Source organism: Trichosurus vulpecula, chromosome 3, assembly GCF_011100635.1.
Source record: "Trichosurus vulpecula isolate mTriVul1 chromosome 3, mTriVul1.pri, whole genome shotgun sequence".
In the NCBI taxonomy this organism is placed as follows: Eukaryota; Metazoa; Chordata; class Mammalia; order Diprotodontia; family Phalangeridae; genus Trichosurus; species Trichosurus vulpecula.
Genome location: NC_050575.1, coordinates 296,354,114 through 296,378,403, shown reverse-complemented (window position 1 = coordinate 296,378,403; position 24,290 = coordinate 296,354,114). Strand labels below are relative to the sequence as shown.

At 43.0% G+C, this 24,290-nt stretch overlaps 1 protein-coding gene across 1 annotated transcript in view; it reads right to left on the bottom strand.

Annotated features, from left to right (window-relative positions):
- Positions 1–24,290, bottom strand: part of GFRA2 (GDNF family receptor alpha 2) — a 110,280-nt gene that overhangs the window by 15,992 nt on the left and 69,998 nt on the right. The window contains exon 5 of the mRNA XM_036753134.1: positions 507–616. Within this exon, the coding sequence (XP_036609029.1) occupies positions 507–616 (110 nt within the window). The remainder of the gene's footprint in view (positions 1–506; positions 617–24,290) is intronic.

Sequence of the window (24,290 nt, the reverse complement as noted above, 5' to 3'; positions counted from 1 at the left end):
AGCAACTCACTTCAACTCTGTCGGCCTCGGTTTCCTCAACTGTAAAATAACAATAGCACCTACCCATTGCAAGCACAAAACGAGACATCTGTAAAAAATGTTGAGCACATTTCCTAGCACATAACAGATACTTAATAAACCCTTGTTTCCTTTCCCTCCCCTTTATTAACCATCCTTCCTTCCCATCCTTTCCCACATTTCAAGTCCTACCTGTTGACCCCCAACTTCAGTATCCCTTCAAAACCTCTGGATATCCCAAGGGCAGCCAGCCTCCTCTACCCCAAAGCAGAGCTGGAGCTGTCATATCTCCAAGTGGCTCCCTAGTAAGGACAGAACGTCCTCTGATTCCCACTATTAGCTGCCACTGCCCAAGACCTCAGCAAAGTCAACACACATCCATCAAAAAACTGACTCAACCTACATTCTGCATTCTAAACCCTGCAGAGACTAGGAAAGGCAAAAAGGTCACCTTTACTCCAGGGAAGATCAGCAGCATAGAGGCTTACCAATCATGCCTGCATAGGAGCCCAGACATGCCTGGTAGTTGTCTGAAGGGCAGCTGGTCATTGTCTGGTATGAGACACGACAATTGGCATGGAAGTCTGCCAGCCGGGACCTGATGAGATGAAAAATAGGAAAAAAACATGATTGTGATCTGGCTGATTTTTTTCTCCTCCTTTTTTCTTCACCTGGTCCAGAGCAGAAAGTTCTCTTTTCCATACCTCCCAAGGAGTGCGGGGTTAGAAAGGGAGGAAAGAAAATAAGGAAGTGAGAGAGAGAAATAAAAGGGAATAATTTTATGCTCTTATATTGTTCAGTGCTGCTTCATATGGGGCTGTAGGTCTTGTGTCCCTGCTAGATTGTAAGTTCCTTGAAAGCAGGAACCCTGCATTCATGTCTGCCTACCTATCTCAGTCAGTCAGTCAATGAACATTAATTAAGTCCCTACTATGTGCCAGGCACCATGCTCAGCAATGGGGACACAAGAAGAGGCAGAAGACAGTCCCTGACCTTAAGGATCTTATAATCTCATGGAATTGTGAAGAAAGACCTAAAGTACTATAGAATACGAACTAGATGTAGTAAGAACATTTATCATTATATCCTGCTGACCCCCACCCCAGCACAGTCCACGGCAAAACTAATGGATGTAATAAAGTATCACATATGTAATTTTATATATAGCATTCATTACATTATGAATTGTAGGGGTAGAGCTGGGATGGACTTTGGTAGTCTTCTAATCTAATTTCCTCCTATTACTAATATGGAAACAGTTCTGGTGAGATGAAATTACTTGTTCAAGAGTACACAGGTACTAAGGAGCAGAATCTGGATTCAAGCCCAGGTCCTCCAATTCCAAATCCAGGGCTCTTGCTGTAGTAGCATACTGCTGGGAGGGAGAGCAATAGGAAACACAATTAGAGAAGGGAAGGAAATAGAAAAGAAGAAGCGGAAGGGAAAAGGAAATGGGACAGGAGAAAGAGCCATTGGGAAAGGGAAGGAGGAAGGGAGATGGGAAGGAGCATAGAAAGTATTGGTTTTCTGTGGTTCTTTCACTCCAAAACAAACTAATGGCCTAGTAGATGGGGGAAGGAAGGAAGGAAGGAAGGAAGGAAGGAAGGAAGGAAGGAAGGAAGGAAGGAAGGAAACAGACACTTATTAAGCACCTACTATGTGCCAGGCACTGTGCTAGGAACTGTACAAATATTTTCTCACAACCCCAGGAGGTAGTTGTTATTATCCACGCTTTACAGTTGAGGAAACTGAGGCAGACAGGTTAAGTGACTTGTCCATGGTCATATAGCTAGTAAGCACCTAAAAATGGATTAGAATTCAGATCTTCCTGACTCTGGGTCCAGGGCTCCATCCACTGCACCACCTAGCTTCAGGAAGAGCTAGGAAAAGTGACTTGGGCCTTAGACAGGAGACCCAGGTTCTGGCCTCTCCTCTATTCAACTGAGTGAGCTTGAGCAGACCACTTTGAACATCAGTTTCCCTCTTTATAAAATGAGGATAATACTGCCAACCCCATCTACCTTACAGAGTTGTGTGAGGATTAAATGAGATCATCCTTTAGAGAGAAACAAGTATCAAGCATTCGTATTATTTATTGGTCTCTCTCTGCTTCAAATCTGAACAACAGAATCTAACCTATGTAGAAATTTCTTCTCCTGTCCTGGTTTCCCACTCCTTCCAAAGCTGAAGTCAGTTCTGAACAGGGGGTTGCATGGTATAGTTGAAAGAACACTAGACTTGTACGTAAGAGAACTGGGTACAAATCCTGACAGCAACACCTATCTCTGTGAGCTGGGGTCAGTCGCCTCAGCTCTCTCAACCTCAGTTTTCTCACCTCTAAAATGAGGGTGTTGGACAAGATAATGCCTAAGGTCTCTTCCAGCTCTATGACTCTAGAAAAAAATTTCAGCTTCTCATCATTTACCATTGAAAATTTGGGGGAGGGGTGAGGGAGAGAATCCAAACACAAATGGATTTCTCTGTGGAAATGCCAGTGGAGCTCAAAGTGAGAAGGGGCAAGACTTGTGACTTTGGTTGGAAGTAGTGGTTTCCTTTCCCCTTTTACATAATGAAGGAAATGCCTTTCAGGCTGGCTGGAAAGGAGGCTTTAGGAATTTCACCCGACCTAATCACCCAGCCTCCTCACTTCCCATCCTCACCACCACCTAGCTCATCACTAGTCAGTCTAAAAACTGTGTGAAAAGTCTCGGGCTTCAGAGTGTATAAAAAATTCGCCAGGAAAAACCTATCTGGTCTTTCAGCGTTCAATGTTCTCGTGGTCTCAGGGGGATGTCTCTGAGAAAAGCTCGGATTGAAGTTGAAACCCGTCCAGACATCAGAATCTCTCCTTGCTTTTTGCCTCCTTTTCTGGCCCTGAGGACACCTTTGCTTGTCCTCATGGCCCTTCAGTTCCTTGAGCAGATTTGGAGTCAATGCTTCTTTGTCTATTCAAGGAGTCTATTCAGGCTGTGCTGTTCCAATGGTTCAAGCATGAGGCTTACGGGGCCAGGGTTATTTGCTGTGATCAATACCACAGAATCGTGGAATCACAGAATTGGAAAATTGGAAGAGACCTCAGCAGCTACCTAGTTTAACGCATACATGAAAGGAATCCCCACTCTGCTGGAAGACCTCTAAGGATGGGGAAACTACCACCTGTTGAGCCAGCCCATTCAGCCAGCACAAATCGATGGCTGGTTTCTCCTGACTTTGAGCCTAAATTTGCATCCTTGAAAGTTCCACCTACTGTTCCTGGATCTGTGGTGCAGTAGATAAAGCACTGGGCCTGTTAACAGGAAGACTTGGGTGCAAAACCAGCCTCCAACACTGGATGACCTTGGGAAAATCGCCTAACCACTGGCTGCTTCAATTATCTCAACGTTTAAATGAAGATCATAACACCTACTTGCCAGGGTCATTGTGATGAACAAGTGAGATAATGTTTATAAAGTGCTTAGCACAGGGCCTGGCACATAGTAGGCATTTAGTAAGTGCTTGTCCCTATATGACAACCCTCTAAATTCTTGAAAATGGGTATCATATCCCCAGTCTTCTTTTCTCTTGGCTAAACATTCCCAATTCCTCCAACTAACACTCCTAAGTCATGAATTTCAAGCCCTTCAACATCTCAGCTGCCATCCTCCAGACACTCTCCAGCTTGTTAATTAATTTCTTAAACAGCAGTGTACAGAACTGAACCCAATACTCCAGATGAGGGTAGAGTATGATGCTATGATCACCTTCCAATTCCTGGAAGCTACACTCCCCTCAATGCAGTTCAACATCCAATTAGCTTTCTTGGTGCCACATCACCCTACTAACATAGTGTGCCTGCAGTCTACTAGTACCTCCAGATTCTTTTCAGAACGATGGCTGTCTATCCATGCCTCTTCCAGCTTATAATTGAGAAGTTGGTTTTTTGCACCTAAGGGCAAGACTTTATATAGATCCCTATGAATTTCATCTTATTAAGGGCTATCAAGCTCCTTTTGGATCTTGTCACTCTGTGTACTAGCTAGCCTTCCCTCTTCCCCCCACCCCTCCCCATCCTGATGTCAGTTTTATGTCATCTGCAAATTTGATGAGCATGCCATGTAGGCCTTTAACTCATTAATTAAAGCATCAAACAGCACAGGTCCCTGACATACTCCACTAGAGATGTCCTGTCATATTGACACTGAACCACTGCTCTTTGGGTCTGGCCACACAAACTAGTCTGAATTTTATCTCATTGTATTATCTCTTTATCTTTTCCATAAGAATCATAAAGCTTTGCTAAAATCTAGGTAAACTATGGCTACAGTTGCCCTCATCTATTAGTTTCATAATCCTATGAAAAAAGAAATCAAGTTAATCTGGAATAACCTATTTTTGATAATGCCATCCTGGCTCTGAGAGAGAAAGAGAGAGAGAGAATGAGAGAGAGAGAGAGAGAGAGAGAGAGAGAGAGAGCCAGCAGATGTAGCCACCCCCTAACCATTATACAGGATGTCCCAAAAGTCTTAGTGCAGTTTTAAGCTTTAAAAGCTTCCACAGCTTTTAGATAAACCTGTATTACGTCTTTGTGCTAGGCTGATGATCTGTTTCCCAAACTCCTCATCTATTTCCTCTTTCTGTCCAGGTGGTGTATGCCTGGCACATAGTAAGTGCTTAAAAATGCTTGTTAACCTGTAACCTTGACAAAATAACTTATCTCTCCCTCCTTTAACAAATATTCTCTCACATGCTTCCCTCTTCTTGTTCCTGGGTTTCCTCACATAAGTGTATCCTCTTAATTAACAATGTTACTTTATTCCCCACCACCACCACCACCACCTTTTACCCATACTATTCCTTTTGAATAGGGTATACTTATCCAGAGACAGGGTCCAGTCAGGAGTTTCTTCCTAACTTGTTATCTCAATGATATCTATGAGGTCAAATTTGCCCCCCTGCTTTAGGACCTTTAGTTCTTCCCATCTGATGCCGCCTACGCTCCAAACATTAACATGGAGACCCTTGCAGTTACGGGTTTTCCTTCTAGTTCTTTTCTTGGATTTTGTTTCCTAGGTCTTTCTGGATATCTCAGATGCCATTTTTTTTGTTATTCTCTATATAGTAACTAACCTTGAGGATATATACAGGCAGTCACTTCACTTCTCTAAACTTTTTAGTTTAAAGCCTTTATTATTATATAGGCAAGACACTTGGCAAATATATCCTTCCCAGACTTTATTAGGCATTCTCCATCAGTCCCCAGGAGTTTGTCATTCCTATAGTGTAAGTCATGATCCAGAGATTCAAGTAGTCCCATTCTCAGATATCATCTCATTATATTAGCTATTCCCTTCTCAAATTAATTTTTCTCTTCTGCAGTTTTTGCCCTTAATGGGTATTTGTTTTAGGTTCCATTTGTACCCACATGAATCATCAAAAGCATATCATCATCATCTGTTTTGATAAGTTTCAGAAATTCTCTGTTATGACTTGGATACATGGCCCAGAAAGACAACAGACATCTCCAGGGTTGCTCCAGGTCAACAAATAGCTACCTCAGTAGCCCTGAGTAGCCCTTACCAACTGCTACAAATCTACTCTTCTTTCTTCTTTTATACTTTGGTAAATGACTTACCACCTGATAGCTAGCATGTAGACAAGCTATGTAGTACTTTGTAAATATTAGCTCATTTTTATCTTCACAACAACCCTGGGAGGCAAGTTTTATTATCTCCATTTTACAGATGAGGAAACTGAGGCAGACAAATATTAAATGTCTTCTCTGGGGTCACACAGCTAAGAAATGTCTGAGACCAGCTTTGAATTCAGACCTGACTCCAGGTCCAGTGATCCACCTAGTTAAGTCTGCTGAGTCACCTACTTGCCTCTAAGGATAATTTAGGTAGTTCTACAAATCATTCCTGGAAGGACAAGCAGACTCTTCCTCCTCCTCAGGGCTTCTGCTATCTCTTCTTTTTCAAGCTAAGAGTCTCCTTCTAAGCTCTAATTGTACAGGCACCCTTTTCCTTCCGTTTCTCTTCTATATCACACTCTCCCATTGTCCATCATCCAGGCAAGAGTCAAGCCTTCCAACCTCCACTTCAAGTTCTTTTTTCCCATTGAAGCTTTGCATCTCTCTCTGTTTCCTTCAGGAATCCTTCATTTTCCCTAAAAATCTAGAATGTGGAGAAGCATACTCTGAGTTCCTTCAATCTTCTCCTCTAGGAGAGAGATCAGCATACCCTCGGAATGCAGATGATTGTCACTCAGCTGCAGCAGAAATACTAACCTCACACGCTAGATACCAGTCATTGAATAATTTCCTCTACTGTTCATTATAGTTGAGATTTTCAAGTCTGTTTCTTGAAATTACTTGTGGATATTTACACCTCTAACCTAAGTTAAAAAAAAAATTTTGCAACCATTTGTTGCTTCTTAACTTAACAACTCTGAATTGCCAACCCCCAGTCCCAATCCCACCCATTTAGCTTTGCACAAATCTTCTATTTAAACAATTTGCCCCACCCACTTACTCACTCAATTAATTTGCTCACAGCACTAATCTTTGCACAAAGCTTTTCTTAGCTTTCCAACCTTCCAACTTCTTGACTTGCCAACTACCTTTCCCTTCTCCTTCTTGAATTTACCTCTTCCAGGTTCTATTCCCCCTGGTCTTCCCCTCTTTAATCCTACTTCTTTCTTTTATATCCTCCCTACTTGGCTTTGCTCTTACTTCTCGTACAACCAAGCAGTGGTATTTGGAGCAGAATCTGGATCTGGAGATCATTTTTCAAATTTTCCTCAACTTCTTCCAAATTCTGCCAAATTTCTCCTTCCCAAATTTAACTTCTGACTTAGTCGCTAGTCCAAACTATTCCAAGTCACATGTGTGATTTTCTTCTCATTCAGTTTATGTCCTCTCACTTTCAAAGCCCTTCATAAGCTAGCCCCCTCCCACCTTTCCATTTTTCTTACATCTTATTCCCCATGATGGCCACATACTCTTAACTGTTCTACAAACAAGGCACTCCATCTCTTGATTCCATGAATTTTCTCTGGATGTGCCCCCTGACTAGAATGCTTTCTCTTGCTCAACTGCACCTACTGACTTCCCTGGCTTCCTGTAAGTCCCAAATAAACTTGCAACTTTTACAGGAATTTCTTAACCCTTCTTAGTGTCTTCCCTCTCTTACTATTTCCTATTTATCTCATATATAGTTTGCTTTGTATATACTTCTTTCCATGTTGTCTCCCCCATTAAATTGTTAGTTCCTTGAGGGCAGAGAACATCTTTTTTCCTCTTTTTGTATCTCCAGTGTTAGCACATTGCCTGGCACATAGTCAGCACTTAGTAAAAGTTTATTGACCGATTGATTACAACCTTATCCCCACAGAAAATGGAAGTAGAGTGCCTCTTCCAGCTACAGACAAATCAACCCCCTAAGCCAGGCTGGTCAGCTAGAGATAGAATACTGTCTATCACGCTGAACTCAGAGGGATGGAAAACTTGGCAAGACCAGCAGCTAGGTGAATCTTTCTCTCAGTTTCCTCATCTATAAAGTGAGATAGTAAAAGTTCCTGCCTCACAGAGGATCAAATGTGATAAAATACAGAAAACTGCTTTGCAAAACTTAAAGTACCATACAAACATCAGCTAGGAGATGCAGAACTAGACAAGGGTGTGCAGATGGTTCAAGACAACCCCATCCTCATTGCTGCAAAAGCAACTCCCACTGTGTGTCTGAGTGAAGGCACGTGAGCAACATACTCTTTACATATGACTAGCCCACATTACATTATTAATTTCCTTCCAGGAAGCCTGGGGAAAAGGCAGATGAAATAAATCCCGTCTCCCACATCACAGTAAAAGGAAACATAGATTTGTTTTCATCCCTTCCTCCTATATCTGAATTACACATCCCATAATCAGGCCCCAGAATGGAAGAAGAGCAGTATTTTAGACTGTTCTTTTCCATCTGCAGAACCTGCTGGCCTTCTTTCCCAGACCAGGATCGCTTTTGTCACAAAAGTGGAAAGAGAGAGATGCAATGTAGGCGAGATCAGAATCAGTCTGAACACTGTTTATATGACTGGAATGAAGAATAGTTTTACATACATCCCTGACCTTTAGGAATATGAATGGGGCTTGTAGCCATAATAACCAAGAAGAGGCAGTTGGTATTTGGAGGCTCAAAAGAAGATAAGCAATGTTTTGGTCTTCATTTTTTCAATCTATAGTTTCCTCCACAAGATATTAGAGAAGACAGAGCAAGGTCTCAGCCCTAAGGAGACTCTAGGGCAGGGATGGGGAGCCTTCAGCCTCAAGGCCGCATGTGGCCCTCTAGGTCCTCAGGTATGGCCCTTTGACTGAATACAAACTTTACAGAACAAATCGTTTTCCACATTTGAGGACCTAAAGGGGCACCTGTGGCCTCGAGTCCAAAGGCTCTCCAGTCCTGCTCTAGGACATTGTGTTGGGAAACTCAACTGAGATTCTAAGGAGACCAAGAGAACTGGGAAGAGGCCAGGATAGAAATGAAAGGTCAAGAACAGAGCTGCCAAGGATAGGCTTTCCAAAGAGCTAACCAAATTCCATATTCTATAAAAGGGGGGAAAGAGTATGACTCCAATACTTCAATGACCTCCACAACATTCAGGATTCTTCACCCCTTCTTCTATCTGCACAAACTACCCATCATTCAAGGCCCACCTCTTTCATGAAATCTCTCTTTACTCTTCCAGATGCCATCGATTCACTGAGGGCAGGGATTGTTCTTTTCCTCGTGTTTCCCAACAGCCAGCATGGATCTTGGTACAAAGAAGGTGCTTGGTAAATGCTTGTTGATTGATGAGCCTCTCCCTCCTTTGGGAGCCCACAGTACTTTGTAATCAAATAACACAATGTAGCAATAAACTCTATCATGGTTTGCATTATTCTCTAATTGCTTCACCTACATAAGCCTCTTCTCCATGACTTAGAGGTAACCTCCTCCAAACAGAAGAAAACTACTTCTTTCTTCCTTCTTTTACATCCCCCAGAATTCTGGTGGAAGCTTAGGTACAGAACAAACATTTTATACTTACTGGTGGACTGGCTGACTGATAGAAATAAAAAATGATACATCACAAAAGGTTCCTCAAGGCCAGTTGATCTATGCTAATCAGAGGTGATAAAGCACATTCTGCTTTAATCTTCACAGGAATAAGCATATTGTCCATCACATTTGGCTTCCATGCTCTGGTTCTGCAAGAGCTGGAAGCCTCCCAGACGCTTTAAATTTTAGCATGACATACTAGAGATCTCTCTTCCCTTCAATGTAGTCATTTCTCCCTCCAACTGGATTGCCTCTCTGGCCTGCAGCCTCAACCCCAAGCTTTTCCATCAATCTTTTCTCTTTTCTTTCTCTCTTGATTATCATTGGTTCTAGCTTTTGGTTAAGAGTACTCAAGAGGTAGCTGTAAAAGCTGGGGAGAGGAAACTTTACTTATAAATGAAATCTCCAAGGAATGAAAACGTTTTCCTAAGAGTCCTAAAAGAAGGAGGTTAAGCCATCTGTAGGAGAAAGTAAGTAAAAGAGAAAGGCCATGGCCAGGCACTTTTGACACTGCAAAGGCCTTTGGGGAGTGAGTCAGAGTAGAGGACACGTAGCTGGGAACAAGGCAGTGTGGTACAAGTGTATGCTCAAGCCCCCTCAAATGGGCTTGCCGATGATTGTTAAATTTTCAACGTGACTGTTTCCACCTCAAACATCAGCAAATCGGGGCTTGAGTTATTGTTTTGTTAATTGTCTAGGCTTAAGAAAGTAATAGAGAAAATGTTGGCAGATTAAACTTAAGAGTCTGTTGTAGGTCCATTCTCTGCCCCCTCACACACACTTACTGTTAAACATTAATGATGTCATTGGTCCTCTTTGAGAAGGAAGGACCAAAACAACACCAGCGCACACCTGAATGGAAAAGGTCACTGGACTAGGACTCAAGGCCAAAATCTAATTCACAAAATAGAGCAGTTTGTCTGAAAAAGATCTAAAGTTTACAGGGCACTACAGGCTCAACATAAGTCAATGGAATGATATGGCAACCCCCAAAACTTAATGCAATCTTGTACTTCATGAAGATAGGTTGATGGGAAAAGGGGATGATCGAGAGTCCTGCTGTACTAACATCTGGAATTCAGCACTCAGTTTAAGAGAAAAGTCAATAAGCTGGGGAGCCACTAGAATGTCAAAGGGACTCAAGTCCATCATGTATGAAGACCTTTGGAGGAACTAGGGATGTTTAACCTGGAGAAGAAAAGACTGGGAGGAGGAACTGGAAGGGAGTTACCTTAAAATACCTGAAAAATTTGTCACCAGGAATCGTACCTGTATTTATAAAGCACAGTAGGTGCTTTATAAATGCTCTTTGACAGAGATAACTGAAAAATCATTGGACTGCCTGAAAGCCATAAACACAAACAACAAAAAAGAGTCTAAACATGATGGTGTAAGAAATTCTACAACTGTCCAACTTAGAACCTAAGGGTAGAAGAGAAATTGAAAGAATTCGCCAGTTATCTCCTGAAAGAAACCCCAAAATACAAATGTTCCTTGAGTTGAAGTGAATTGAATTTATCTGACTGAACTCAATTGATGAAGAGCACTTATTTTGCTTAGCCCCAGAAGAAAAATGTAGAAACTATGAAGGAAAGGGACAAATTTAGGCTTGATGTTGGGGAAAACTGCCTAACAATTACAGCTATCTAAACATGGAATCGGCTCCCTAAGGAGATGAAGGGTTCCCCCTCACTGAGAGTCTTCAAGCAAAGACTGTGTGACCACATATTAGGCATGTCATAGTGGAGCTTATTTCTACCTTCATAGCATCTCTCCAATATGCCCTTCTCTCCACTGACACTGCCACCACCCTAGTGCAGGTCCCCATCACCTTACTCCTGGACTATTGTAATAGCCTGATGATAGGGTCTTCTGCCTCAAGCCTCCCCCCACTCCAGTCCACCTTCCATCCAACCATCAAATTGACTTTCCTAAAATGCAGATCTGACCATGTTACTCCCCACCCCCTTCAATAAACTCCTGTGGTTCACTGTCACCCCCAGGATTGGCATTCAAAGCCCTTCATAATCTGACCAACCCCTTCCTAGCTTTCTAGTCTTCTTATACCTTACTCTATCTATATATTCTTCAATCCAATGCCACTGGCCTCCTTGCTGTCTCTCGCACAAGGCTCCACCTCCTGATTTCACGCTTTTTCACTGGCCATGGTCTCCCTTCTTATCTCTACCACGTGGTTTCCCTGGCTTTCTTCAGTCTGGATAAAATCTCACCTTCTACCAGAAACTTTTCCTAGTCCCACTCAACTTTAGTGTGTTCTCTCTGTGGATTATAACCAATTTATTATATATGTATGTGTATATATACACATATACACAATATGTATGTATACCCACATATATACATACACTCATGTGTGTACATGTACACATATGTATGCATGTGTGTACTTGTATAGATGTGTATATGTCCATAAATGTACATATACCTCTATTTACACATGTATGTATACATACATATACACATTTGTATATACAGACTTGTGTGAATTAGATAGAGATAGATAGATAGATAGATAGATAGATAGATAGATAGATAGATAGATAGATAGCTCTTGTTTATACATAGCTTCACATTGCTCCCTCCATTAGACTGGTTTCCTTGAGAGCAAGGATTGTCTTTTGCCTTTCACCTTTCTTTGTATTCCCAACACTTAACATAGTCCTTGGCATATAGTAGGTGCTTAATAAAGGCTTACTGAGTGACTGCCTAGATGCCTGCTCAAGCTCCTTTCAATCCCGACCTTCTGTTACTCTTCAGTGGTTTCCAGCTCCTGCTTCTCACTCAGTCTCTGTGGGGCTCCTCACTGATAAGCTCCTTTAGGGCAGGGCTGCATCTGCTTTTATCTTTGTATTCTTAGCCCTCAGCACAGAACCTTGAATATAGTAAGTGCTTCATAAACATTGAATAGAATACCTGCCCTTAGATCCCTCACAGGGTTGCCCTTAGAATCAAGTGAAATCATAGAAATGGAAGTGTTTTGTAAAAAATAGAGTTTTGCAAAAGTGAAACAATATTATTTTTATAACCCTGCTTGACAATGACATTGAAATGGGGGGTGGGGGAGGTGCTGTCTACCACTAGTACGTAAAAGTAGAATAGCTTCTCTTGGGATTGGCTTTGGATGTGAAAGGAACCTTTGCCTGTTTGAAGAGGAGTGAGCAAATATGAGAGAAACATCTCCTGTTTCCTCACCAGCTGGCCAGGACCAAAGAGTCTGGTGGCACAATGCCATGAACCCAGAGGATCCATTGTCCACCGTCAAAAGCCCTCTTCATGCCATGATGGAGGAGGTAAGCAGAGAAGACCCCAAGTAATATGCTCCTGAGCTGGCAGGGGGTCCTGCACCAACTTCCTCAGCAAGACTTTCCCAACCAAACAACTCCCTTCTTCCTCAGGTTGCTGTTTCCCCCTATGACAGAAGGATCTTATCAGTGCCAGGACCTCAGGACAAGACACCCTACTCAATGAAAATAGGGGAGAAGAGCAGAGGGCAGAATGGATAGGCAAGGTGAAAAGAAATGATGAAGCCATCTGTTCATTCACTCATTCTCACTACCCTAGTGTCCAAGGCAACTAGAATGATAAACGATGACAGTTAGAAAAACACCAGGTCCATATCATCATGGGTCACTGGGTTGCTAGGATTTCTCTCTACAACTCCACTTAAACATGATAAAGTCCACCATGTTGGATACCTTCTGTCAGTATCAGACACTGAGTAGTATCCGTTTCCTCTGAGGTACGTGAAAAGTTCCAGGCCCAACTATGATGCAGGGCTGCTATACAAATGGCCTCAGTCTTAGTAGCCAGCATTCTCCAAGGTAAATGTTATTCTTTTCATAATACATGACATGCCAGCTGGTAATCTCTGAGCCAGATGTCGCTCTTCACCACAATACACCATGAGTTAGTTGGTTTCTTGGATGTAGTTCTGGCTGCCAAGAATAGACCTTTCCTGGAATGGCCCCATGGTTTCTCAGATTGCTGCCTTTTAATGCCTCCACAAAAGATAGAGCAAAGGAACACTTGCACACATGCGCGGCACACACACACACACACACACACACACAGAGTCCATCTCGGCAGCAAAGTGAAGACAATGAGCCAATTGGCTGCTCTAGGCACAAGGCATCAGAAAATGAACCTTCTCTTCGGGTTTGCATCCTCAGGAGCTGCAGCCATTTCAGCCAAAGAAAGGGGACTGACGGGAGAGGTGAGAAAGAAAACTGGACCTCAAATTATTTCTGTATAGGAAATGTGCACAGAGAGAGTGAAGGGAAAAAGAGGAAAGGGTTGGATTTTCAGAAAACTAATTCTTCCCTTTTTCCTCTCCATCTCCTCCCTCTCCCAAATTCACTCAGATTATGTATTTTCCCTCCTATCACAAGTACCCTCAAGCAGGTATAGCACAGGTTTCAAAGCTCCACTGTGATCACCTTTTAGATTCTCTCTCTCTATCTGTCTATCTCTGTGTATGTGTGTGTCTGTCTGTCTGTCTGTCTCTCCCTCTCTCTCTGTCTCTGTGTGTCTGTGTCTGTGTCTCTCTGTGTGTATCTCTCCAGCAGCAGACTTGAAGGCCAAAATGACAGCCCAGAAACACACACACACACACACACACACACACACACACACACACACTTGGGGACAGCAATTAACCTTATCCCTAGAAAGCCAGAGATTTAAAACAGAATGACCAAAATCACAGAATGTCAGACCTAGAAGGGACCTCTGGAACCATCACCTGAATAGGCATGTCTTCTGTGAGATCATCAGCCAGCCCCAGGTAGAAGAAAAAGGAGAACCTTCATCACCTAAGGCAGCCCATTCCACTCACAGATGCCTCTGATGACTGAGAAGCTTCTCATACCAGACAGAAACTGTCCTCTCTGATTTTTCTGCCCATTGTTCCTGAATGAAGAGTGGGAATCATAAGGCCATGAAACCAGCAGACTTTAAACCCAGGTTGTGAACTACTTTTAGACCCAAGAACCTGGACAGAGAAAGGGTGCCCCCTGATAACAAATGAGACCCCCACCCTCATCAAGGTCTCATTTATATGCATCTCCCCCATTCAAGATACTTTTCAAAAGGATTCCAGTCTAGAATAATTCAGAAGAAACCTAAAGTAAGACTCCCCACAACAGAGGCCTGTCAGCCAAAGTTGGAAATGTTTCCAGAACAGTTTTGTGGTTTGAAGGCCCTGGGTACCTGTACACTCAGAAATTCTCAAATTTAGTCCCCAGATTCCTACTAATCCTTCTCAAGAAGGAGGAAGACAATACAAGTGAAATTTCCCTTTATGCCCCTGACTCGGCATCCAAACCTGATTTGACCCAAATGCATTCATTCACATTCATACCCAGAGATTTGGGCACAGGGGGAGGCCTTCCCCCACCTGGAGCCCTCTAGGAGAGACTCAGAAGTTAGTGATAAAGGATCAAATTGAGTTTTCTCGTCACAGTCCTCAATACTCATATCACTATGTTGGGGGCTCTGTGCAGTAGTCTCCTGCTTCTAGGTTCAGCACAAGTAAAGCCAGCTTTTCCACTTGTCTTGGTATTCCTGCTCCTTCCTGTACACAAAGACACCCCTGGGGCTCTGAGATCTCAAGCTGTAAGCTTGTCTCACACACCAAACTGACTCATGTTCATACCACACAATAGTCCCTGCTTCTGTTCAGTTCCAATCATTCTGGTCACAAGGCCAACTGTCCTTCTGAATTCTCAGGGGTCAGCTTCTCCCAGGCATGCTTCTCAAACACCACCATCACAGGAATTTTGATGCTCCCTTAAAGGTCCAGGCTATAATTAGTTATTGCAGGCAGCTTTGTTCTCCTACAGTCTGGAATGCATGAGCAGAAGCCCCACTCCCCCCCCACCCCCACCGTCTTTATCTATGCCCCCTGATTCTGGCACTGCTATCCTTAGGATATAAGCCCAGCAGGCTCTCAGATGGAAGTAGAGGTCACCGCCTTCTCTGTATAGGAGATGGTCATCCAAGACCATATTTCAGCCAGGGCTTCCATTTTCCCCTCTTTTCTTTCTGTAGTCTAGTTCACCCAGAGCTATACTCCTTCCTGCTCTTTTGAAGAAAAGAATCCAGGATAGCTGAGAGACAAACTGCCACCAATCTCAGCACCCCAAAAAGCAGCTTCAGCTAGCCAGAAGGCTGCCAATACTACACAACTTCCTTGGGCAATAAGAAGGAACCAGAACAACAAGGTTCAGAGGTCATCCCCAGGAGCAGCCCAAACTGCTGCCTGGTGCCAACAGAGTAGAGTATGCAAATATTGTGTGCCCAGGAAAAAAAGAGCTCTCAAGAAGCCCAGATTATTCCATACGGGCTTCACAGATAATTTGCAAGAATGCGGGAGCCGGGAGGGGTGGATGACTTTAATAGAAGTGCCTTGGAATGGCTTTCGGATGATTCACTCCAGAAGTACAGGGGATACCTGGGCAGAATCAATGTTCCATGGCACCAGGAATGGGGAAAGTGAATTTCACCGATGGGACTGCTCTGCCTTGCCTTGCCTTGCCTTCCCAGGCACTCCATCTACTTCCGTGCCACCAGACTCACCTCTTCAGACTGCCCACTGCCACCTGCTTCATGAGACCAGACACCAACACAATGAGGAGTCTGTCTTTCACTGAAATACCCGCCTTTTGACCAGAGCTGTAAATGGAATTTCTATGCCCAAGGCAAGTACCACAAACTGGGTAAACAGCTCAAGATAAATGGGGAAGGCGCAGAGCACTGTGGGACACAAACAGTTCTAAGACATGGACATGAGGCTGATGCTGGCTAGGCTTCCCTGAAGAGAGGGCAGAGCAGGATGGAGTGCTCCACCCCAGAATACCCCCCAGGGAGTTTCCTATTTTAACTAATTATTCCTGCTAATTAAATGCTAAGCTTTGGGGTTTCCCCCCTACATTGCTGAAGGACTGCAAGTACTATTAGCACCTTCTAAATCCAATGCTCCCTAAATTCATTACCCTAGGTCAGATCCCTAGTTGCCTTGCCCTAGGTATATCTCGGTTTCTGACACTGTTGTCCCTGAAAGAGAGGTGCCACTGATCCTGTTCTCCCTATGGTTTCCACTCATGAATGAAACTTCCAATCCAAATTCACAGAAGCCAGAATATCATAAATTTAGAAAGACCTAAGCAAAAATCACATCAATTCAACATATCTGGCACTTAGCACAGTACCTGACACATAGTAAGAGCTAAATAAGCATTTGATGTGACTTGACACATCCATTCCTACCATCACCTACATTCCTTAATTCAGCAATAAGAACATTTGAGGAATAAAAGCTGTGCACAGGGATTGTAGGGAAATCGGTGGGCAGAGGGGAGGGCATCTTGGCCTTCAGTGATCTAAGGATACGAGGAGAAGAGGAGATTCTCTAGAAGGGACTCTGTGTTTGACCTTCATTAGTTCTTCCCAAAGTGGACAAAGTACCAGCCATCCTAATTGACTAGGAGAAGGAACCAAAGCCCCCACTGTTTCCCACCTCCCTGACTTTGCTGTTGTAATATCACGAAAGTGTATTGTGGTAGATTATTTCAACCAGTTCATGCAGAAGGAAACTGCCTCTCTGCTAAGGAAAAGCCAAGAGATAAATAGCGTCTCCAGGCTACAAGTCTTTAATTCCTACCCTTTACACGAAGCAAAATGGGTCTCATGAGTAAACGCCTTTCTCTGGAGTGACCTAATGAAATCACAATCCCCTTCATCCACTACCCCTTATTTCTCCATTCCATCCTGTGCCTGCACAAGCCCTCCTCCCCATTCAGTGAGTACCACAAGGATTTTTGTGGGAATCAAGGAGTAGGACTCAGTGGCTAAAGATAAAGATGCCAGTTGACTAGAAATGATTGATAGGGTACAGGTCCTAGTATGGACACACACAGTGCAACTCCACCAGGACACGCAAAAACAATAAAGCTAGGTGGAATAAAAGCCATTCTAAATCCTTATGGCTCTAATAGTTCTCTATCCCCTTTCTCCTCCCCACCACCACCACATCTGCACACACATGGATGTACACATCCCCAGACATAGACATGCATGCATGCACTCACAATCCCACCAGCAACTCCTAAACAGAAGAATAGATGTTTCCTTACTCAGGGCACTGACTTGGAACATGATACCATATGGCCTCTCCAAAAACAGACGGACATGCAGATACAGTTGCCTCCATTCCTCCCACCATCCCTTCACCTATGTTCCAAACCTATTATTACCCTGTAAGAGGAAAAAAGAATTAAACGTATGCATCATTTGATTTTAATTGAAGGACTGTTCTATTTCATTGAACTGCTAAGTAAGCTGAACAAGAGATTGTGTTTACATAAGCAAACCCCTAGTCACTATAGACTTGCTGTCACATTAAGTCAATACTTATGAAGGCTCTCTATTTAATTATTCAGTGAGGATTGACTTATTATTGTGTTAAGAGTGTGGTTAGCCTTGAGCGAGGTAGCCAGCCAGCTGAAAGATTTCTTTCAACTTTCCCTGAATGCTGATATGGTCCCTGCCAGTGGTTCGAGGTTGCTTTTCTTCTCTGTCTCAGAGAAATGTTTTTCAGGTCTGATACCCTTGGGTGGGGGTGGCAGGTACTTGTGGAGGCAGCGGGAGCAGGTGGGCAGGGATAGAGAAACTAAGCAGGTCAAATTCCACCAGCATCAGTGGGCTCCCGAAATTCTCTAGCCTCGCACTGCCATCTGTCCCACTGTCACGGGTAGGTCATGTGCAAAGGTCCATTTTTCTGCTTTGTTTTTTCCTGGGCCTGGCATTTTTCAGACTTTATTTTTTCTTTCCTCATCAACAACTGTGAGGGTCTCTGACTCAATGTCTAATCAACATTGCTACCTCCATCCCTTCCTGTCCCAGGAAAAGTTTCTTTGTCTTCCTGATCTAGGCAAACTCCATTATAGCGTGGCCAATTACTACATGAATGTAGATATATGTTAATCAGTGGCACAGAGAAGAAGCAAGGGTCATGTCAAAAGGATCTGATGTCTGCTCAATTCCTAAGAAGGAGAAGAGAAAGGAAGAGGTTAGATATAACTAGCACTTAGAAGGACTAGAATTTAAGAATACCTTGAAGAACAAAGCTGAGTCCATTGATGCAGTATGTTTTTTATCCATAAGGCACAGAAAATAGAAAAAAGATGAGATTCTTTTATTTCAAAGTAAAATTATTATAAATTGTTTGCATGATCCTTCTAATACTCAAAATCAAATCTTACAAATGACTTTTCAGGCAATGACTGGGGTCAGTCATTGCTTCCATAGGGCTTTGGCAGGAATCTATTAAATACCTGGATCTAGAAGCAAGAAATAACCAGAGGCAAGGTAAGAAAGCCTAACTCAGGAGTCCCTCCAGAAAAGAGCTCACACTTGCACAGCAAATGGCCACAACAGTAACAACAAAGCATCTCACCGTAGCAGTTAGCAGAAAGAGTGGCAGGCAGTTAAGGATCTCAGCTTCAGTGGTTAGGAAAGGCAAGGAGACTATTCTGGTAACCTGAGGAAACTGACCCATTTGGTTTTCTGCCAGTACCAGACAATAATTTACATATGCACAAAAGGCCAAGGTAGTCTCCTATAAGAAGAATTAGATAAGGGAACTAAAGGAAATGCTTTTCTGAGTTCCTAATTATCAGGAAGTATTCCTTTAAAGAATGGAAGGAGCATTAAAAAGGGAAAAAAAGGGGAAAAAGAATCCAAAGAAGGATCTCAACCTATATTAAGAGGCTAGACCTTCTACAAAGTAGCTTCTTATTCTACTTAGGAGGCAGGTAGGTGCAATGGATAGAGCTCTGAGCCTCAAGTCAGAAAGACCTGAGTTCAAATCTACCCTCAGACACTTACTATGTGACCTTGTGCAAGTCACTTAATCGCTGTCTGCCTCAGTTTCCCCCACTGTAAAATGAGGATAATAATGGCCCCTACCTCCCAGGGTTGTTATGAGGATCAAATGAGATAGTAATTGTAAAGTACTTAGCACAGTGTCTAGCACATAGTAGGTGCTCTATAAATGCTAGCTATTATTATTATGCTCCACAGAATGATGATAAGGATCCACAGGATAGGCATCTACTACATTGGTTACAAAAAGCAGAGAAGAGTCATGGATGCTGATGACTTCCCAAAGGATGCCAAGGAAGCCATATGGGAAAACAGTGGTGATTGTCAATGAAAAAAAATAGAAGGCTGTACTACAACCCACCCAGTCAGAAGGGAGAAATAGCTAAGTTCTGAAAAATAGATCACAAACTGAGTATGTGAGTGTAGCATAGTGATGAGACAGGACTTTGACCATATTGACATATGCTAAGCCTCTCTGCTAAAAACATAAAATAAGTAAAAGAGTGGTAAGGTTCTATAAAAATAACCACATCATGAGCTAAAAACTCAGCAGGAGCTGAGGCTTGCAATGAATGCTAAGAATGACAAAAAGAGCTTTTTTCATTCCTTAAGCTATGCTTGGGGCATGGAAGATCAAAGAAGGAACAGAACTGCTATTTGGGGTAGACTAGATGACATTTACAGACATCTGAGATAATTGAGAGAAGGCTGCAGAACCACCTAGATTTCATATTTTTCCTCTACCAAGGAAAATGATCATCAGACAAGAAAGTCTAGACTAAAAATGGCTAATCGCTCATTAAGAGCCAAGGTAAGGGATAAGATGGCAAAATACCTAGTTATCCCCGGTGAATCCAAGACCCAATCATATCTTACAGAATTTCAGATATAATTATTGGGCTGCTATGGTGATATTTAAAGGGGAAAAAACTATGGGAAATGGGAGAGATGCTATAGGACTAAGGGTATACAGATACTGTCTTGATTTACAAAAATTGGAGGATGAATTCTTCAAAACATAACACGATGAGTTTGACATTTATTCCTGGCAAAATTCTAGACTGTGCTATTCAAGAGGTTTTTGTGAGCCTAGGAAGGAAAGCAGTAATTACTAGGATGGGTTCCTTGGTTCATCAAGGAACATGAATTCAAATCCACCTTCAGGCATTTACTAGATGCTTGACCCTGAGCAAGCCATTTAACATCTGTCTACCTCAGTTTCCTCTGTGGTCAAATGGGAAGAATAACACCTACTTCCCAGGGTTGTAGTAAGGATCAAATGAGACAATCAATATTTATAAGTTCTTAGTACAATGCCTGGCATATTGTTGTTCAGTCAGTTCAGTCATGTCCAACTTTCCATGACGCCATTTGGGGTTTTCTTGGCAAAAATACGGGAGTGGTTTGCCATTGTCTTCCCCAGCTCATTTTACAGGTGAGGAAACTGAGGAAAACAAGGTTTAAGTGACTCGCCCAGGATCACAAAGCTGATAAGTATTTGAGGCCAGATTTTAACTCGGGAAGATGAGTCTTCCTAACTTCAGGTCCAGCACTCTACACACTGTGTCACCCAGATGCCCATGCCTGGCATATATTAGGTGCTTAACAAATGCCTGTTTCCTTCCTTTCTTCCATTAAAAACACATTATATCCAAGTAATCTTATTTCCCCTTTTGTCCAGGGCTACTAGACTTATAGGTCAAAAGAATGCCATAGATTTTGTATAACTAGATTTCAGGTATACGTTAAATGAAGTCCCTCAGAATTAATATCTTCATGGATGACATATAGAGACATGAACTAGCTAAGTAGATTGGGAACCAGTGGAATGATCAGTCTCAAAGAGTGGTGACTTTCGAAGAGTGATGAATTTCAATGTAGAGAAAGGTTTCCAGGGGAGTACCACGTGGCTCTGACCTTGAACCCATTTGGTTCAACATTCTTCTTAATGACTGAGATGAAGACATAGATAGCGCACATCAGTTTTGTGAATGACATGAAACTGGGAAAGATCACATTGAAACAAGCAAACACCTTGCCAGTCTAGAACCATGGGGCAAACCAAACAAGATGAAATGCAACAAGGATAAACCCAAAGTCTTATGTTTGGATTTTTTTTTTAAATCTACTGCCCAAATACAGATTGGAAGACACATAGCTTTGCGATAGTTCATGTGACAAAGAAAAGGATTTTCATGGACTGCAAGCTCCATAGGAATCAACAGGGTGACCAGAAAGCCACAGAAGCTAATGCTGTCTCAGACTGCATTGATAGAAGCATAGTGTCCTAAATAAAGAAGGGTTGGTTTTGCTATACTCTGCCCTGGTCAGGCCACAGGTTGAGTGCTGTGCTCAGCTCCTGGCACATATTTTCAGAAGGTCACTGATCATCCAGAGCACAACCACCAGGGGAAGGTGACCGATGGAAAGAAAACTTTTCTAACAATTAGCACTACCTCAAGAAGGAACAGGCTGCCTTGGGAGGTAGCAGCTCCCTGTCACTAGAAATCTAGTGGAGGCTGAATTACTGGAGATCTTGTAGAAGACATTCCTGCCTAAGAACAGGTTGGAATATAAAACACCTAAAACTCCTTCTGATTGTGAGATTCCATGCCTATACATTCAGGTAAAATCATGTCCTTTTAAATCCCAATATAGGAAAAGCCTGCAAGACGGATAGATTTTAGTCCTCTCATTCAACAACAAAGGTCCCACTGTATTTAGGGACCACTCTATGTGCTTCTAACCTTACCCCCACTCTCCACAGATACCTACTGACTCTGGCTTTTCTTCCTAAAGGACAGCCCCCTTATGTTCTCTTTTTTTTAATGTTGGCTCCTCAAGCATCTCATTCAGGGAAACAAAATTTGGGTCAAGACATCAGGCAAACTGCATGGTAGGTTCAGGAGAAATGGCATCGATCTGGGGACTTCAATTCCAATCTAACCCAATGCCCACAAACATGACCCAACAGGTCCCACCCACCTCAGTGATCAAAAGGATGCCAGGTGATTCACTAAGGAGCACAAAGAAGCCCTTTTCATTGTTTCATAGTAGCTGAAATGCCCCAAATGAGGCCCCAGCAGCTAGAAAGAATTACCAGCCCTCCTTAAACATCTAACAAACATCAAAAAACATCTAACAAAAACTCTCACAAGTACTTCTGGGGCCGGGGGTGAGGAAGGAGAATCAAATGGGTCAAATGGACGAAGGGCAAATGTCCACTCACAGAATCTCAGTTAAAGGAACTTCAGAGCCCATCTGGTCCAGTGGAGTTACATACCTATACTGGAATCCCCTCTCTAAATTCCTGAAAGGTTGGTCATCCAGATTTCACTGGAAAACCCACTACCACCCAAGGCAGTGAGTTCGACTTTCAGAAGACCCTAATTTAGGAATTCTTAACCTGAGGTTCATAAACTTGGTTTTTACAAATATTTTAATAAGATTTGTTTCCTTTGCATTTTATGCATTTAAAAACATTCTCAGAAGGGATCCATGGCTTTCGCCAGGCAGCCAAAGGGGTTCACAACACAAGAACAGTTAAGATCCCCGGATTTAATTGCTAGAAAGCTTCTCCTTACACAAGGAGCCAGACCCATTCTATCTTCTTCTGCTCAAACTCCCCTGTTAAACTAACTCAGTAGATAAACCCTCAAAGAAGGGAAACCAAGATCGTCCCCCTGGGATGAAGCAAGAAGAACAGAGGCTAAGAAGGGCAGTAGAGATAACAGCTTGCCAACTACAAAGGGGAACCTGGATTTTGAACCTTCAACTGATTTCAAAGGAACAACAGAGGACTTCATACTCAAAGCCCCAGTGGGCCCCAGGCCGTAGCCCCTGAGCCCAGAGAGCCCAGTTACCCCTGCTCATGGGCTCACTATTATTAGCACACTCTATAGGCACTGATTTTTTTTTTACTACCAGGCAAATATCTGGGCAGCTTTACCACCGCTCGGGGCTTCTCTCATTATATAGACTAATGAGAACGCTGTACTCCTCAGGAGCAATTTATCAAGGCAGCATCCATTATGAATGACATTTTTCCTGAACTAACAAAGGATGTGAGGCTGGGGAAACTGGTTAAAAGGAAATATTTAGCTGATTCCAGAAAGCGTTCAGAAATTAATTACCCACCCCCCTTCCTGGCCCAATGCTGTTCCTCCTCCCTCCCTTCTCCTCTGACTCTGTGGCCTGTCAAATGGGCTTCTCCTCCAGCCCAGGCAGCTAGGTTGGGGAGCGGGGAGACGATGAAAAATTAAGTTTCCCCTCGTCCCTGGCTCCTGTGAATATATGGCCTTTGGAGGATAGGAAATTCTTAAGCGGCAGCATCAGTGAAGCATATAAGACCAGATTATTTGTGGTCCCAACTTGCTGATGCAAGATGAAAAATACAGCAAACTGCAGCTGCTGAAGTCAGCTTTTCTGCTTTTTCTTCTTTCTTTCCCCTTAGCTGTGCTTTAGAGTTTTGCAAAAGGAGATACATAATCCATATATGCATACAAATACATGCTATTGTGAACATGCGTTACATATATCTATATGCACATATACATACACAATACATGTGTACATATGTGTATATACACATGTATGCACACATGTATTATGTGTATGTATATATATATATTGTGTGTGTGTGTGTGTGTGTGTATAAAAGGTTAGAACCTGTCAGGTAAGCTCAAGCACAGAGAACATAGCATCCAAACAGGCTCTTCCCCACTGCTGGTGGCCTCTTCATCCAAGTCATGTCTCCACGCTCTCCCCTGCTAAGATGTCCATGACCAGGGCATCTTCCTGATGTCCCTCTCACACACACCTGGACACATAGGCATGGAGGTTCTGTCCACACAATCCCCCAAAGCCACACATCCCATTCTTATGTGCACACCCACATCAATCAATCTCTCTGTCACATGGGACCACCCAGCTTTAAAGCCATCCAGAAGCCATGTCTCACTTCCTCCAGATTTGGCCACAGGTATTTCTACTAGACTATGGATGAGGAACCTGCAGCCTTGAGTCCACGTGTGGCTCTCTAGGTCCTCAAGTGTGGCCCTTTGACTGAATCCAAACTTCATAAGTCTGCCCTTGAGGACCTACAGGGCTACATGTGGACTAGAGGCCGAAGGCTCCCCGCTCCTATCCCAGACAGGGAGTCGGGCCTCCTCAACTTCTCCCCTCCACTTCCCAGGCCATTTACTTTTGCTGCCACATTTCTATCTCCTCCTAGGAGGATGGAATGATATAATGAATGGGAAGAACTTGGTAACTCCAAAGCACGACATAAAAGTGATT